An 18,977-nucleotide genomic window follows, 5' to 3' on the forward strand; every position below is an offset into this window, starting at 1 on the left:
TTTGAAAAATTATTTCTTTTGGGGTTGAACGGATTAGGGAAAACCACTATCCTCCAAAAGTGGCTCTTTACATTTTGATGGACAAATTATCAATGGAGTAATGTAGCATGCTTTTCCCCTATTAAAAAAAATACTGATGGTAAGCTTAAAAAACAATTGAATCGTACCAATGGAAATAGAAGAAATATCAAACATTAATTTACATCCAATTTAGACAAAGTTTAATGGTGTACAAAAATTAGACTCCGGATCCAAATCTACCCAAATTCAATTATATCACGAGTTTATTTACAATACAGTACAGATGCCAATTTGGAAATGACGCAATCCATACCAAGATCGAAAAGAATAGAAAAAAAAAATACCTGATGGCCTGAAAGAACTGAATCGAAACAGCCTGTTTACCACCTGTAACCAAAACTTACCAGTGCAGAATTTGCATGAGTTTCAAGAAAAATAGTGGTTATCCTTTTCTTTAAATGCAAAACATAAGATACTAGGAAGTGAAAAATGGGGATTTTCATTGCAATTCCAGATAAAAGTTAGCACATGAGCGGGCTGACTGAACAGCATACATACACCACAGTCCCCTCCCCCCCTTTCCCCAAACAGAAAGGTTACCAATGGATTACATTCTGTAAGTTCTAGGATCGAAGGAATATGACATTGGTAACCCCCTAATAATAGTGTTGAGTGCATAAGGTCAACCCACATCTCGATGTTCTGTAGAGCTGCATCTATATCTGCAAGAGCGCCATCGAACTTGTTAAAAACAATGCAAGTATGAATATAATTGTATGGATTAAAAATGTAGATGAGATCATACATTTACAGGTTGGACAATCAGCAAGGAATGCCAGGCTCTTAACTGGAGGAAAAATATTGTTGTCATACATTTGAATTTGGTGGCGGATCATCCTTCCAGCCTTTGCTGAGTAAATCATAATTTATTGAAGCAAGCTGCGACAAGTTCTGAAGACCACCAAAAAAGAAGGGAAAAAACAGAGGAAAATTAGAAAGAACCATATACACCAATCAATCTGCAAAATATAAACTTGGTTGTCATATGCAAGTCTACCAGTAAGATATATCAGCCGGTTTTACTATTATTATTTCGGTTAAATGCTAAATTAACATTAGGTTCACCAGTTCACATTCTAGCCTATCATAGAAGAAGATATCAAAGACAACATCAGAATAATAATGATTCGTATAAGATTTTCTCACAAAAACTTATAATGAGAGTAGCATGATACATATTTCTATATTAAGGATAACTTCACTAGATTTATTTAAAGAATAACTTATGTGTAACCAATGAGTTAGTGTGAGAGTCTCACTCAAGAGTTGCTACAAATTTCCATCAAATTTAAATTAAGATCCCATGACTTCCACCCGTTCTCACGTAATAGATTTAATCAATAAAAGAATATCCCCATGAACATCAATAATCACCAATGAGTTATTGCTAGTGCTAGTGCGTGTGCCAATAAGAAGTTTCTAAAAATGAGAAGGATGAGAACAACAAATGTTCATACATTTTGCACTGAATGTACATAGTTTTTAGAATTGAATATACATATTCCAGTTTTCAAATTGCAAATACTTTAGTAAAAAGATGTACGTCAGGTTAAAATAATTGCACATGAACAAGAAAGTACATTCAGTTCAAAAAATATGCATAAGAGTCATTTCATTTTGAGAATCTTGCCATTTCCTCCTGAATCTACACTTGTACTCCCTCCATTTCTTTTTTATCTACACACTTTTTTTTTTAGTCTGTTTCTTTTTTATCTACACAACGTTGCTTTTTCTATTCTTGGTAACATATCCCATCTACTTTCTCCTCTTTCTTCACCCATGTCATCCCCTTAATATTTTAACCCACTTTTTAGTTTCTTCCCCTCACTTTTCAGTTTCTTTCTCCACCTTTTCAGTTTCTCTCATACTTTAGGACTTCCTCCGTGGTTCTCCTCTAAAGTGAAGTGAGTGAAGTAAAACGAAACGAAGGGATTACATGTTATAGAAATGAGACACAAAATGTTACAAGAATGAGACTCGTAAAAATGACAAAGAACATTATATATCGAGACTTATAAAATATGACAAAATGTTACAAAAATGAGACGTAAAAGCAAAGCTCGAATATCTAAAAGATGAGGTCGAGTAAAAAATTGAGACAGAATGTTATAAATATGACACTCATAAAATAAGCTGGAAAAGTATAAAAATGTGATACACGGTTAAAGAAAATGAGACATAATCTTTGGATCTAATCTTCCACAGTTACTAGAACATTTTTGATTTTGCTCAATCCCATGGATAAAAGAAAAGTTTGGAACTCACAAAGATGAATTAACATTATTTTTAATTTCTACGTTCTCTCTAACAAGTGTTTGGAACTCCAAAAAGAATCTATCGCATTCTGTAACTTCAGATTTCCCAAAACAATGTTTTAACATCATTCTGATATTCGCTAATTTTGAACATGAGTGATTCACATCTTTGGTTCTCACTTAGACTTCCTCCAAGTCCTGTTTGATACTAAGTAGCTGACGAAATTAAGCAGTATATGTTTCTATAAGATGTACACTATGGAATGTATGTTCCGTATCGAGCCTTGTTGATCTTTGTTCAAATTTTTTTTAATTGCTATGTGAACCATATAACACCCGAAATATCTGGCTAAAGCCTGTCTCATAAAACTTCTGTTTTTTTTTTTCTTTAATTTAAATAGAAACGACACTGTATATTATATCAGCAAATATGCTAGAGCTAGGCAAATACCTTAAATGAGAAATTACTAAAGGAGTAATTTATAGTTGAGCCAGATTCAAACTCAGCCAGTCCCCTGCATTCATCTCCCTGATGACAATATCATCCAATATGCATCAGAAAGATTAAGATTTTAGTAGTGGATTTAGTATAAAAAAATGATGACATCTAAAACAAAGTGATTGCTCAACTTACCAATTCATCTTGTTTGTCACTCAGACAGCCGCTGCTCCCACTAGCTGTGTCATCGTCACTGGTGTCTTCAAATTCACTAGTTGCATTAACATGGTCATCTGAATGATTCCAAGAGTAGCGACTAGTGAAATAACTCGTATCATATGCACTCTCTGAAGCAGGAACAAATGCTGCCTGTGGTACAATAAACATCAGATTATGTACAGACATTGGATAAATAAGCACATTCAGAAATTCTTAAGATTAGCTTGGTGGTCCACCTTCTGTCTCTCCAGCGTGTCCCAGTTAATATCTCTGAAGAAAGGATGTGCCTTCACCTAAAATATAACGTGATGAGTTTAAGGATGATTTATACATAGGCAATTAAAATGCCTGATATTTATAAGAAACGTATCACCTCTGATGCTCCTCTAGCTCCAAGTCTCTGGTTAGGATCTTCAGTCAATAATCTGTAAATTATGGCCACACAACACAATGATTTGTAAGGAGCCGTTACTGAAAAGTAAGATCAGGAGTGATCGAAGCTTTGCCTACATAGCTATCATATGGACCTCATGACGTCTTTCATCAACTCCGCCAAGCATTTTTTGTCGTTTTTCTGCTCTAATTTCCTGAATGATATCTAATACTTCCTCCAAGATTCTTGCAACACTTGCAATTTTTAGGTCAGCAAATAAATTTTGACCAAATATTCTTGCCATCATATCGGAAAAAAAGTAGTAATTTCGGACCTTATTATATTAATCTCATAGAAGAGATTCATGGTCAGAATAGTGTATTGGAGACTGCAAAATTGCAATTGTTGCACGAATTATGGAACTAAAAAAGGAATATGGATAGAAACAAAGTAACTGCGCCATAAATCAATATGCCTGCTCTAACAATGTGTATCATAGACAAAGAAATAACATTGTACTTGCTACTATTCTCAATCATTTCAGTTATTCACAACAATATGGAACACTATCAATCTGAAAATATCTCTAAATCGAATTCCACTTCGTTTGAAAACCCTAGCAGCATTATTCACTTCAAACCATCACCGTTACATAATATAGCCTCTCTAAACGCCTTCTGTGAAGCGAAACCTTCATTGACATTAACCTTGATGTCCTTTTACGTGGACCGTAGACATGCCTAGTTATGCGGTAGTTGTTTTCAATTAAAAATATAAAATAGGTAATTTTCAAAAAGTGACATATATTTGACAAACTTTCTTGGAAAGATAGGCAGAAAAATTATCATTTGATCATAGAAAAAAGCAAAACAATCACCATTCAACTCCTAACTTACTTGTCGATAAGATCTTGTGCTTCGCAACTCATTTCTTCTGGTACTTGAGGCCAGGGAACATTGCGATTGAGGATATTGTCAAATATTATCTACAAGACAAGAAAATACAGTTATAATATGGTACTACCAAAGTTATTAAAATCGCGATTCAATTCTTAAAATCTTACGATTTTAAGTTTCAAAATATGGTAGACGATTCGATTCGCGATTCTAGACGATTTTATACATTTCTGGTTACTAGCGAAAACCTCGCAAGTTTAAATCATGCTAACAAAGAAAATAAGAGATATATATTGTTAGTTATTGTCAATAAAGTGGGTAAAAACCTATTTTTTTCCAATTTTTAGGTCTTTTAACTTATAATTTTAGCATATTCAATGAAGATTGAAGATTGAGTGCAATATCTTGATTATACATGTTTGTAGAATCTTATGATTCCACGATTCGATTTTACGATTCGATTCTAAAGGTCATTTTCGATTCAAACAACATACTGTACTAATACTTGAGGTTTCCATGAAGGGCATACGTTTCTCATAGCTCAGAAACACTTAATCAGCACACGTGCCACGTTAGTTAACGTAACAAGCAAAAACCCTGAAAGAAAGTGGTAATACTAATTAATATCAAATTTTCCATTCCATTATACTACATTGTCCATACGTAAACTAGAGTCAACAGGAACATTAGACGACAACCCAATCAAGAGAGAAACTTAGTCAACGACGATGTCTTTCCTACTCTTTCCTTGATACTTTTGACTCATTGACGATGCAAAAGTAGATACACGATAAAACCATCTTATCTTTCTATTTTTGTTTTCAGATCAACAAATTAAATAATTTAGATGAATATTATTGTTATTTCTTCATAGCTCTAATTGTCATCTCTGCACCAATTATAGCTCAGATGACGAGGAGCAAATATTCATAATTGTGATCAGAAAGTCACTACTAGAGGACCTATGTAACCTAGACTCGGCTAGGAGTGTCGGATATAGGTGGGGATCCAAGTGTCAGGTACAGCAATTCCATAAAATCAGGACACGGGGACTCTGTCCGAAATTTGGACACGGGTATGGGTACGCGAAAATAATATTTCAGCTAATTTATATTTTATAATTGTCTATCTATAATATATTAATAGAACAACTTAGCCATAGGCTAAGAAGAAAAAAATTGTTTTTTAGAAAAGAAAGTAGAACAGAAGAAGGAAATGAAAGAAGGAAAATAAAAAAGAAAAAAGAAAAGAAAAGGGACAAAGTCACGTGGACTTTTGACAAAAAGAAAAAGAAAAGATGAAGACTGAAGAGACAGAAGTAAGACGAGTTTGAAGAGAGAGAAGAAGAGAAGGAAGAGAAGTGAAGACTGAAGAGACAAACTTACCAGCGAGTTCGAAGCTCCGGCGGCGAGTTTGAAGCTTCGGTCGTCGAGTCAAGGTGAGTTATCGCCTTTTCCTCTTCTCCTCTTCTTTTCTTCTCTTGTCCTCTTCGAACTCTAGGGTTTAAGAATCCGGGTTTAGAGCCGCCTTGTCCAAATGAACTTTGCCGGATTCGACACGTATTTCGTACCGGTGTCGTACCGACACCGATATATGGCGAAATTTATCGAGTCCGGGTAACAGAGTTAGAAACCCAAATCGAGCTATTATTTGAAAAAAAAAATTTGTTTTTTTTTTTTTTGACAGGATTCTTTTGTTTTGAATTACTCAAAGGGGTCACAAAAGGTACACTTTGTTATATTCATATGAAAAATAAATTAACCTAGCTCATGAAAAATAAATTAACCTAGCTCATGAAAAATAAATTAACCTAGCTCAGTGGAAGTTGATGAATATCAATTTGAACTTATTTGCCATGCCAATTACTATACTTTAACTTATTTGCCATGCCAATTACTATACTTAAAAAGATTAAGATATATACGTAATTATTACAGACAAATAGTACACCCCTTCATACATTAATTTTCCAATGTCTGAAAATGTTGCCAGGCAGAAGTCAGTCAACAGAATATGACACATAGAACAGCAAGACACCAACAGAAACCAAACAGGTTTAAGAACCAAAAGAAGCCAAAGCTCTGGACAAAAGAACAAGGCAGGAGATATGAAGCAGCCTATGCACAAGTTTCGAAATCTGCAATGCACCACCACCTCCCTGGAAAGAAAAAGAGTGCATATCTAAACAAAGAGGACCCTGACAAGTACGCTAACCAAGCACAGACAAGAAAACCAACAAACCATCTGTTTAAAAAGACGTGATGTGACGCTGAGAAGATTTTGCACCTGGACGACATCACGACAGAGGGTGGATCCCTGGTTTGATTTTAGGGTTGCGGTTGGCAAAGTGGTCGGTGAGGTAGGCGCATGATGTCGATCTCCTAACTACATAAGGGTTGGCACCAATTATTCTTTTATGCAAAACCGTGATGCGGCCGTGATGCACATATCCATTCTGTTTGAGTGATACAGCGACTGAAACCGCATTTTCAAAATTCAAACTATGGTGACCATATATATGTTGAAGTTACCTTAGTAACTCCTGCTTCTTGGGTATTTGATACCGCTTGTGGTTCTATTTGTAAGGTGCATAGATCAAGGAGTAGAGCATTAGCAAAAGGAGATGTGGATCTACGCGTTGGCAATGGTGCATTGAGAGTGGAAATCTTTTGCCTTTACCTTCAAGATTAGTTTTATAACTTGATAATTATTATTATGTTCTTGTCATTGCTAAGAACATTGTTTTCAAACCTGTTTTGGATTCTAAAGGTTTTTCATTCATTATCAAGCGTATTTAAATAATATGTTTCATATTTTTACTAATTCAAGTGACATAGAAAATTCAAGTTTTAGTACATATCATTCAAGCATAAACAGCAATTATTCTTAATGCTGAATGAAAATCCTTTAGTATCCAAAACAGGAATTGAAACAATGTTCTTAGTAATGACATGAACATAATACTTTCTCCGTTTTCTATTACTTGCGTCGTTTCTCATTTTTGGCAATTTTCTATTACTTGCACCTTTTTTATTTTTGGCAATGTATTCTCTCTCTCTCCTAAGTCCTAGCACATGTGATTCCTTTTTTTTTATCTTTCTCAATTTCTCTCCTCACCTTGGTCCTTTGCAAAAACAAATGATACAAGTAATAAAACGAGGAAGTAATAATTAATAAGTTCTAAAACTGATCCTGAAGGTAAAAGCTGAATATAGACTCCCACTACCAATGGAACAACTCTTACTCAATTCCTAAAGCAGAGATTCACCTCTCCTTTTGCTAATGCTCTACTTCTTAGTTTGCGCACATTACAAATAATGTGAGAACCACAAACGGTATCAAATACCCAAGAAGCATATGTTACTAAGTTAACTTCTATAACATATACCTCCTTCGTTTCATAATAGATGACACAGTTTGACTTTTACATTATTCACAAACTCTCATTTGATTGTTGTGTTTTTGCCATGAGGAAAATTATATTCATGTGAGATCATATTAGATTCGTCTCTATATATACTTTCACAATATCAACTTTGTATAATTTTTACATGCAGGGAACAAGATATTAAGAATTAAAGTTATGTGTTGGCAAGCGTGCCTTAGAGAAGTGTGCAAGTATTTTTAAATTGAGGAAATATATAATTAAAAATAGAAGCGCCCTTCTTTTTATCCCAAGATATTCTCTTCTAGTGACAAACCTTGTTACAGTAGTAACACTTGTGCTCAACACCTATTTTTGTTTTTGTTTCAAGAGTGGGTGTTGGCTTTTTAAAAGTTTGAAACGACAATTTCTTGCCTTTGTCTTTTTTGCCCACAACCAAGTTTTCTTGAATGGTTTACCTTAACAAACCATAAAAACATCCTTATGTTCCTTTCTCGGCTCGTTAGGGATGTTTCTCTTAGCCTCAATTAACATCCCATGCAACTCCTGTTGCAAGTAAAAGTTCAATCCAAAGTTTTTGAACCCTTTTGGCAACGAATTAATGAGCATATCAATACACAGTTGTAGAATAGGGAAACCCAGTTTCTTCTAAGTTTTGAAAATATTCAATCATATTGAAGATATGGGACATATTGCTTTCCCTTTCTCCGGCTTACATTCGAGGACATTTCGCTTAACCTTGAACCTCTCCAATCCAACATGTTGCTCAAACATAATTTTGTTTGAATATGTTTTGTGCATCCATTCCATCAAATTACTTTTGAAAGTAAGGCCCCATGCACGAAATGACACACACTCAATTGTCTAGGAGAATTTGCCTAAAAGTCTTATGACTCTAAGTGCGAGGGTTTCAGGAACTGAAGTGTCAAGAACAAAGAACGACTCTAATATTCTTTTTAATTTGTCCTGCTAAAGGGGATTGAGAGTAGATTCACGACAAAGTTGTTGTTGTTGCTACTAGTCATGATATATACAAAAAACAAGCATTTAATATACGTTTATCAAATTAGTAGCTAAACATGTTTTAAACGACTACTAACCCTTTATTCAAATTAACTGTCCCCTATTGAATAAAAAAATAACCAAGAGCCTTCCAAGTTCCCCTACTATGAATCAAACGGACTTCGGCCGCACCATTAGTAAATTGTCAATGACCTCCTAGCCTTCATACATACAGATGTATGTGAACCTATGACTACATTGACTAGGGGAAGGTACAGTTACTTCATAACTTTTACCGATGACGTACACAGATATGAATATCTTTACCTAATAAGGCACAAGTCGAAATTATTTGAAAAGTTCAAACAACTCCAAAATGAAGTACAAAACCAACTTGGGGGAAAAATAAGGGCATTGTAATCTGATTGTGGTAGTGAGTATTCGACACAACATTTTAATGATCCTTTGAGAATCCTTTCTCAATTAACTCCACTAGGAAGTTCAATTTAGTTTTTGAGCGCATTGGATATGGCCTCATTGATGAGTCTTGTTGATATTCCCATTTCCTTCAAGTGATAATCACTCAAAACATTAAGGACCGAAGCAGTACATAAGACCCCAAAAGTTCTGAAGTTGTATAATCTCATGATAAGGGGTTGTTTAGTTTATGTAAAACGTTTACTTTTTGATAAACTTTCGCCTTACTCCCACATATGTGTATTTCAATCGTGTAATTGGTTCCTAGAGATGAGGAAAAGGAGAACCTCATGCTTCCCCCTCTAGCTTGGTGTAATTGGTGTTTGTATCTCTCTTTTGTTGGTTTTAAATAAAAACTTTGAATTGACAAAGATAAACAGGTGTTCTAGTAACTTATCTTAAGAGAGAGAAAGACGTTACATAGGGAAATATAAAAAGATCTAGAGCAACTAGAAAGCCAAAGAATTAGATTCCATGTGACTACTTTACCCCCCCCACAAACAATTAATCACGTGGAGAGAGAAGGTAGTATTGAGAGGTAAAGAGCACCCCCATAGATTACGAGAAGGAGAGAAGAAAGAAATCCAAAAGAATCCAATCCAATTTCCACCGGTGAAGGTAACCGAACACTCTCGTGTTCTTCGCAAAATGTAAGTGCTAATTTACCCTAACAAGACTCCCTTTTTATTTGAAAAAAATGACACTTCACTTTGAGGAAGACCAAGGAAATTTTGCAAAAAGCAAGAAAGAAGTACAACCAAAGAATATTTAGTTTTGGAAAATGTAAAAGCATTAAAATTTTGTACGAGAGAACCGGGTAGGCGGGAAGGTTTTGAATACTATTCAAATGGGTAGCAGGATATATAAGGTAGAAAAGTGTAAAAAGTTGATAAGATAGGTGACCGTATAAGGAAAAAGTGAAAGTGTAATAATTAAATAAAAACGGCCAAAAAAGGAAAATGCAACAATAGAAAAAAAAAAAACAAAGGTAGTAAAATGAGGGCATGATGACTCAAATCTCAATTTAGTGCATTACTCTTTCGACATGATCTCTAAGCCTTACTATTTGGAGCCTTACTATTCGATATGGTTTTCTGCTGCTATTGAATCGTAGATCTACCACGTTGGTTGTCATCTTGCTACGTCTGACCCTTATTCCATGTCTCTTATTCCATGCCTGGTCGGGTTGTGTTAGACACAACTATGACAAGTGATTGAGCATCAAAATCTCACCATCACAATATGTAATGAACTGAGTAGAACAAAAGATGAAGATGTCTTGATTACTTCAAATGGAAATTAAGATAGATTTGCAAAGTTTTCAAGTGATTTAGTCACACTCCAAGCTAACAACTAAAATGGATTCTTCAATATTTTCTTCATACCCTTTCATATCACTAAGCCCCTATATTTATAAAGGTAACATACTAACTTACTCCCCAAGCTAACCTAATTACATTGTACTACCCTATTACCCATCCCTTTAAAGCCAATGCATGACATTATCGGCCGCCCAAACTTTCACCTTGTCCTCAAGGTGGGTAGTATCATCTTCATCTTCTCGGTGCCGGCAACAATGGGCGAGGTCCCACTTTTCACCTTACCCGCCACTAGTAAATGGTTAGTTCCTTGCTAATTATGGGTACCAATGTCTGAAGGATGGAAAGAAACCTTGGTGGATTTTCCAAAATTGAAAATGTGTTATGCAATCCATCATGCACAAAACAAGAAACTTGCTTTAGCTTATGTCATAGCTCCTCCTTAGGTAGTTATCTGGCTAGCTTGAATGTCACATTTATGGTGAAAGAGTTCGGGAACAAGGAGTTCATGGAGCGTTTTGATGCTTTGGTGTAGTGGATTTCGAGAATTTGGAGTGGGAATCTGAAAAGAACTTGGGTTAAAAAATAAAAAGTTAGGTGGGTTGAATGTCCATCAGCATATATATGATGCTTTCATCATTAAATGAAATGATGGGGTCAAATTTAAAAGGCCCGGTTACTTGTTTCACATGACCCAACTAAACTAGATTGCTTGGCATGCTAGGGTTTTCTATTCTTAATTGCACGTGCCTTCTTCTGCCGTCTTCCTTCATTTGTTATTTCCCTATTTTTTCTCTTTTCCTTCTCTTTTCACCAATCTACCCTTAGTAGCTTTTTCTAGACGTTAATATGGACGTGTTTGACGCGCCACCCAAGAAGAACACCACCAAGCTTACCTCCAGCGAAAAAAGCAAGACCACCAACAGATCCACTATTTCCACAATCACCTCGCTCTAATTCTCCTCTTGTTGGTTCAAATTTGAGGTTGTAAGATCTTCTCGTTCCTCCAACAAAACTGACTAGACCACCGCCGATAACACCACCAAAAATTTACGTTGTCTCTCGGCCATCTCTCGTGCTAAATAGTCGATTCCAAGATTAGACCCGTCTTTATTGCAACAACGTGCAACTAAACTGAGAATACCACTAAGTCCACCACCTGAACTAGCAAAAGCTCCAACGAACACACCCGAAAAAATCACCCCAGCAACCAACGCACGAATGTTTCTTTGTCATTTCTTCCTTCTCTTCTTCTTTTCACCCAACCAAAAGCATCATCCCAAACACTCAATCCACCAACTAAAACTCCTTCACCTCCACCAGTAAATCCTCCTCCGAAAGCACTAGGACGTCCACTAGATTCGCGTCCTCTGCCACCACCATCCTAGAAAAATTCTCCACCATTGTGGTTGTGGGCGACAATGTTTTGGCATCCACCAATTTATCCTCCTAAGTGACCACCTAGACCCCCGGCTAATGCACCTTTCCTGAATCCACTTCTCTTATGCTCTTCTTCCGCTACGATTTCTTTTCCACTCTGACAAAGTCATTGGTGGATGTTTTTACCACCTCTTTCTTTTCCAACATGAGATCCACCATTAAGGTTCACGGCCAACGAGTGGTGGTTAGAAACACCATAACCACCAAAAGAGTTAGCTAGACCTAATGGTGCCATTATCTCCTTGTGGCTCTGGTACGTCACTTCTTCACTACTAAAGATGGAAGAACTAGTTACATGGAAAGGATTCGGAGAGCTTGCTGCAATTATGTGCATAATCTCGCCAAATTACTGCATACCACAGCAGCCGATAGATGGCGTTGAGTGCAAATGATGCATCACCTGTTCCTTCACTTCCTGCCAGCTGAAGAAGATCGTCGTCGGTGTTCCTGTTCGAACCACTGTTGTATGTCACTGTCAAATGACATTACGTGAGCTTTTAGCTTTGCCTCTTTTAATTGAAATAAATTTAAGATGTCTTATGCGTGAGATGAAAGCAAATTCTTCAATGATCCATTTTTAAATTAGAGCACCTCCTTTACTTCCAGCAGAATCCATTGATGTCTTTTTTTAGTGTAAAGAATCAAAATCAGAAGCTTAATCACCCAAAATACTACTGAACCCGATATGAACCCAATATTTGGACGGTAGAAAAAAAGAAGATGAAGATGATGTTGATTACTTCAAATGGAAATTACAGAAATTAAGATAGATTTACCATGTTTTCGCGATACTTGGTGATCCTTATGAGAAATGGCTCATTTCTTATAAATCCTAGCTCTGTTATGATTTGTGTTGTTTTCCTAACTCTAGTAGAAATAAGACTCTTAAAATTCTAATCCTAGTAGGATTGGAACTCCTAGTTCTATTAGGAGTTTAGAAGTTTCAGTTTGTTCATAATTATGGTTGAGTTATAAATCTAAATCCTAGTTGGATTAGGATTCCTAATTAGAGTAGAATTACAGTAGCACAAGCAGTTTTTTGCTTGTAAGTTTTTACTATTCTACTTGAAATAGGTCCTTCTTACTTTAAGCACATGAAGAGTCTAATAATACTAGGAGAATAATCAAAATAGGCGTGGAAGCTTGCTTGCCGCCCAAGGGGAGTTTGTTCCTCTTGGATATAGTTTGTTATTTTCATACTTATCTTGTTTTAGTTTCCTAGTCTTGCTATGCTTAGGGTTTTGTCTTACATGCCTATATAAGGCTTTTTCTTCATTAATAAAGATAAGATTTGAGTTTAAAGAATTGAAAGTGTTAAGCTTGTTTATCGCTTGCATAGAACTGAGTGTTCAACTACACGAACAGAGACTTTGTGTGATCTTGGAGCATAGACTCACAAGTGACCCACTTAAACAAAGATTTAAGAGTACTGTCATATTTTCATTGTTGTTTCGTCCATAAAATCATAACACACAAGAGTTCGAAACCATCAACGAAAATTACATCAAGTGGTATCCGAGCACGATTTTTGCGACGGTGTGTGAGGGGCATGCGGTGTCTAAATCGTGATTTTTTTTTGGCTCGATCGAAAGCTAACATACAGGGCGCGAATCGATTCGTAACAAAATCATAGCGATTGAAAACTTTTGACGAAAAATTCCTAGCCGATCGCTATGGGTTCGGATTTGGAGAAGTTTGATGATTTGCTTCAAAGGCTGGAAAGAAACGAGCTAGGTGTGAGAACTATGCCAAGCACATACTACAACTCCATGGTGAGATCGAGAAACTCAATTTGGAGAAAGGAGAATGAAGGAGTAGAAGTGAGTTAGTCAAGATTGGTGATCTATCGAAGTTTAATGGGTTGAAAGGATCTTCAATGAATTGGGAGAGATGGGTAGATTGGATGTTTGATCATAAGGGTACAAATGAGTCACAACATTTCTTTCATACTATTCTAAGGCTAAGGCTTATAGATTATGCCTCGGATTGGTATGACTCTTTTCAAGAACAATGACGTAGCAAGGAGAAGATCAAAACTTAGAACGAATTAAAACTAAAGATGAGGAAACGGTTTGTTCCCAAATCTTATAAAGAAGAGCTCTACCTAAGACTCAATTCTTTTCAATAAGACAACCGTTCCATTGAGGAGTATGTGACTGAGTTTGAGAAGCTTTACTTGGCGTGTGGTTGCAAGGAGGGGGAAGACCAAAAGATGGTGAACTTCAGGAAGACCATGGCAATCAGATCACCAAGTGATACATAATGGCCGAAAGAATGTATAAGGATGGAGTGTATTTCAGTCTAGAGGCCATTGCCTCCTAAGTGTAATTTGCTACCTAGGGCTAATGATGGCGCGTCCAAGCAACATGAGAATGCTGGCCATGTGTGCATGAGTTCAGGTAGGGAACAAGAGTTACAAGAAAGAACAAAGGGCTAAACTACTTCATCTTCGTCAAGATCCACATCTAGGTGAAGGTGATTATATTTGGTTGTCACGTAGTGCTAAAAAGTTGCATGTAGATCACAAGAATGGTGAACCTATGGATGAGGGGTCGTTTAAGATAGTAAAGAAGCTTGGATATGCAACATACAAGGTGTTGTTGGGCAAAGAAGTGTGCGCCAAACTTCGAGTTGACCTAGTGTCGTGCCTTGATGATCCTTGAGGACAAGGAGTGTTTTCAAGAGGGAAAGAATGATCCATATGAGAAATGGCTCATTTCTTATAAATCCTAGCTTTGTTAGGATTTGTGTTGTTTTCCTAATTCTAATAGTAATAAGACTTAAAATCCTAATCTTAGTAGGGTTAGAACTCCTAGTCCTAGTTCTACTAGGAGTTTAAAGTTTTAATTTGTTCATAATTCTAGTTATGTTAGAAATCCAAATCCTAGTTGGATCACGATTCCTAATTGGAGTAGAATTATAGTAGTACAAAGAATCTTTTGCTTATAAGTTTTTACTATTCTACTCGGAATAGGTTTTTCTTACTTTGAGCACATTAGGAGTCTAATGGTACTAGGAGAATAATCATTGTAGGCGTGTAGTCTTACTTGCCGCCCAAGGGGAATTTGTTCCTCTTGGATAGAGTTTGTTGTTTTCATCATTATCTTATGTTAGTTTCCTAAGTCTTGGTATGTTTAGGATTTTTTTTACACGCCTATATAAACCTTTGTTTTCATTAATAAAAATTAGTTTTGAGTTTAAAGAATTGAAAGTGTTAAGCTTATTTATGCTTGCATATAACTCATTATTCAACTACACAAACCGAGACTTTGTGAGAACTTGGAGCGTAGAGACTTAAAGAGACCCTCTTAAAGTGAGATTTAAGAGTACTATCCCTTTTATTTTCATTGTTGTTTGTCCATAAAATCATAAAATACAAAAGAGTTCGAAACAATCAACAAAAATCACATCACTTAGTCAAACTCCTAAGCTAACAACTAAAACGAACTGTATTTTCTTCATACCCTTTCCTATCAGTAATCCCTTATATTTATAGAGTAACATACTTGATTACTCCCCAAGCTAACCTAATTATATCTACTACACATAGTAGCCCTCCCCTCAAACTTAATGCATAACACAATATAAAGTTTTATGTCGAACTGCTGGCAAATCCTGCAATATGTAATTATTTTTGCAACGATTACAATCGAGCTAGAGCACCAAATTAAAAGATCCAAAGGCTACTACCAGTTTCCAATGACTTCAATGTCTGATTATTTATTCTTACAAAATCTGTTTTTGCAAAAGGATACTTGATACCCATTAATTTCTTGAAAAAGGTTCAATCCACATATTGCCGAAAAGTAGTATTAAATTAAGCCAATTTTTCTATTACGTGAAGCTAGAAAGCATACTCGCTAACAGAAGCAAGATACTTGCCATAAGCTGCTTTTCCATGACTCTCAAGAAGCACTATCTCATAACATACTCAATGTATTAGTCCTTCAGATTTAAAAAGTCCTAGAGCAGGACTCGACTGCTGCCTCTCGAAGTGAACGCAAGGTAATATACTAATATATACTCCCTAAATTTCAAAAAGAATATGCAACCTTTGCTTGGGCATGCTTATTATGGAAGAAGATAAGATACAAAGAGAAGATAATATCTGCTTCTTGGAAATAGAGAGATAGAGAGGATCCATGTGACAGAATAGGTATGTTGCATTTATTTTGAAGTCAAAATAGAAAGTGTTACATCATGAAATAGAGGGATCATCTAACCAAAACAAAATATGCACCAAACAAGTACCTGTGGATGTTCAGCATTGAAGGGAGGGATCCCAACAATAAGTTCGAATAAAATAACCCCAACAGACCACCAATCAGCACTAGCTCCTGAAGAAGACCAGATGGCACCACATAATTCCCAAGTCTTTGAAAAAATTATATAAAGTAAAGAGAAATAGAGAAAAAAAAAAGGACGATTAAGTAAGCTTTATGTTTTGTGTTTAAATTTATATTGATCCATGCAACACACTGAAGGAAAGGTAGCATTAGATAGACCAGACTAGTTTGCTGCAAATAATGATCCCATGCAGCTCATTGTACCCAATGGATTAAAAAGTTGATTCCTTATGCTACCAACTAGTTTTAAGTTACACTTAATGCTCCAATCTCAAGCAAACAGATTATTCAGTTCAGGATAAAAAGTAAAAGATAAGAGCAATACGAACCATGTCCTGTTCCCAAAAGTATCTCAGGTGCCAAATAGTCAGGTGTTCCAACTGCAGAACGTTTCTTCCTCGTTTCTTGTTGCTTCTCTAAAGCAGATAATTGGGGTTCGTCATCTTCAAAGAGGGATGTCTCACTAACTGCCGGGCCAGACAAATCATCGGTGCTGTTGATGAGACCAACTTTTGATAGCCCAAAGTCTGTCAGCTGATAAGAAAAAGATACAACTTCTTAAGAAACATCAACTGACTACTTTTAATATAAATAAATAGGAAAATCATTGTGACAGAAAAGATGGAGATATTTTCAGGAACTCTAGAAAATTTCAGCCGGCATAAGACCCGACTTGTTAGATATTACCGAGTTTTAGTGAGCACCATGCCAAATTTCTCTACCATTGGTCATGGAAATCATTATCATAGTAAGCAAAAGGCAAGTCTTCATCAAAGGTGACCTAAACTTCTTCCCCATCTTTGTATCCAAAGCATGGAATTAAAACTCAGCTGTTCCATAACAGCACCACCAAGTTGTGATGGATATTAGAGACATTCTGAAAAACCCCGTTTAAAAACACCACAATAAAACTCGTGCTCTTCTCGCCAATTACAGCATTTTGTTTCCTGTTAAATCCATTCTTTTGTCAAATTTGGCCAAATATATTTAATTATGTACTTAATAAAACATAACCTCCGTCTTAATAGTTGTACCATATTTTTTGGGGGTTGTTTTGAATAAATTGTACCAATTCTCTTTTGGGAAATGTTTTCTCGTCACATGTAATTTGTTTATAACTTTTGTCAAACCTTTATACAACTATCCTTATTATGTGTGCCATTTCCTTTGGGTACACCTATATCAAAGACAATATTTCTTTTGTTCTATTTTATTATTCTCATTTGGAATCTTGACACTATTTAAAATCCGAGAGAATCTTCTAAATTCTTCTCAATATATAACAAAAGCCCATTAGTGGCCACTTCTTATTTCGGTAGTCATGCCCAAAACGAAGCTAGCAAAGGTTGGACCACGGGCCCAAGCGAGTCTTAGGGATCAATTACTTCACCTAAGTCAGTAGGAGGCTCCACTAAAACTTATGGAGATGTGCGACGACTATCTCAGAAGGAATTTCAAGAGCGATGAGCCGGGGGGGGGGGGGGTTGTGGTTCAAACTTTGTTTTAAAAGGCACAAGGCGCACCTTTTAGGCCCAAATCTTTAAAAATCAACTATATATTGCTTATTGCTATTAAAACAACATAATAAATAATAATTACACTAAATATGCAAAGAAGGATATAAGATAGCATAGTTCATCACTCAACTACCACAAAAGTTCACAAGTACTTCCTGCGTTTCGTTTTTAACGCAACAGTTTCCATTTCGGGAAGTTTCAAATTAAATGCAACAATTATGAACTTTCTATTTTTGGTAAGTTTTTTAGGTGTGAATTTAGGAGAATGCCCTTGCTAAAAAATTAAACCACACTTAGTTATACCTAATGATCATCTAAACCTCCACCATCACCCCCCTTAAGTTTCTCTCTCCTCACTTCCACCACCTTAGGTTTCTCTCTCCTGACTCCCACATACCACCACTTTCTCTCTCCTCACTCCCACCCACCACCACTTTCTCTCTCCTCACGCCCACCCATCGAAATTCATCCCCACCATTGCCATCTGCCAGAATTCGTCCCAACCACCCGCCGGAATTCGTCCCCACCATCTCCCTCACTCTCTCTCCGAAATAACGGAGGAACTAGCTCCATCCATATCCTGAGACCTCCTCCGAATCCCGATCTCTCTCTCTCTTCGAATGTTGATCTCTTGCTCACTCTCTTCGAATTCTTCTTTTTTTGGGTTGATTTGGGGTTTTGAATGGTAAATTGGGGTTTGGTGGTGGATTTCGGTGGTGTTGGTATTGTGCGTTTTGATGGTGTTGGTAAACTGGGATTTTGGTGGCGTTGGTAAATTGGGGTTTAGCGGGTTTTGGTGGTGTTAGTGGTGAAATTGGTGTTTGGTGGTGTTGGTATTGTTTTTGGTGGTGGCAGTGCCTAGGTGGTGGTAATCTCGGTGGAGATGGTGCCTCGGTGGATTAGATGGTGGTAGTCTCGATGGTGGTGGTGGCAGTAGGAGTGTGTTAATCAAACCTTTTGTTAATCACATGCCCCTTCTTTTTTAAATCCCTTAAGAAATTTCAACTAGGAGTCTGAGTCACTCCAATTGTTGCGTTTAAAACGAAACGTATGTAGTACTAAGCACACACTTAATTCAACCAAAAAAGGTAGAAAGAAAAACAAATAGTTTTTTCATTATTCATTCTCATTCTATATATTTTGGTATTAAATTTTTGGTAAAATGGCTCAAATACAAGCATAAAAACAAACAGTTAAAAAAAAAGAGGTTTAAAAGAATAGGGAGGTA

The 18,977-nt window shown here is 36.2% G+C and overlaps 1 protein-coding gene across 5 annotated transcripts in view; it reads right to left on the minus strand.

Moving 5' to 3' along the window:
• Positions 1–504: 504 nt before the first annotated feature.
• LOC104884784 (probable serine/threonine protein kinase IREH1) overlaps positions 505–18,977 on the minus strand; it is a 40,040-nt gene continuing 21,567 nt past the window's right edge. For 2 of the 5 annotated variants that reach the window (XM_048642994.2, XM_048643000.2), the window contains 9 exons: positions 16,562–16,766; positions 16,138–16,223; positions 4,264–4,352; positions 3,368–3,419; positions 3,231–3,287; positions 2,971–3,144; positions 2,788–2,865; positions 827–972; positions 505–743 (listed from right to left, as the gene is read on the minus strand). In XM_048642994.2, the coding sequence (XP_048498951.1) occupies positions 889–972; positions 2,788–2,865; positions 2,971–3,144; positions 3,231–3,287; positions 3,368–3,419; positions 4,264–4,352; positions 16,138–16,223; positions 16,562–16,766 (825 nt within the window). In that variant the 3' untranslated portion in view covers positions 505–743; positions 827–888. Of the gene's footprint in view, positions 744–826; positions 973–2,787; positions 2,866–2,970; positions 3,145–3,230; positions 3,288–3,362; positions 3,420–4,263; positions 4,353–5,880; positions 12,359–16,137; positions 16,224–16,561; positions 16,767–16,919; positions 17,180–18,977 lie in introns of those variants that run through there. The other 3 variants (XM_057394257.1, XM_048642996.2, XM_048642999.2) reach the window with 3 other exon arrangements.

The sequence above is a fragment of the Beta vulgaris genome, chromosome 4 (assembly GCF_026745355.1).
Source record: "Beta vulgaris subsp. vulgaris cultivar EL10 chromosome 4, EL10.2, whole genome shotgun sequence".
Taxonomy (NCBI): domain Eukaryota; kingdom Viridiplantae; phylum Streptophyta; class Magnoliopsida; order Caryophyllales; family Amaranthaceae; genus Beta; species Beta vulgaris.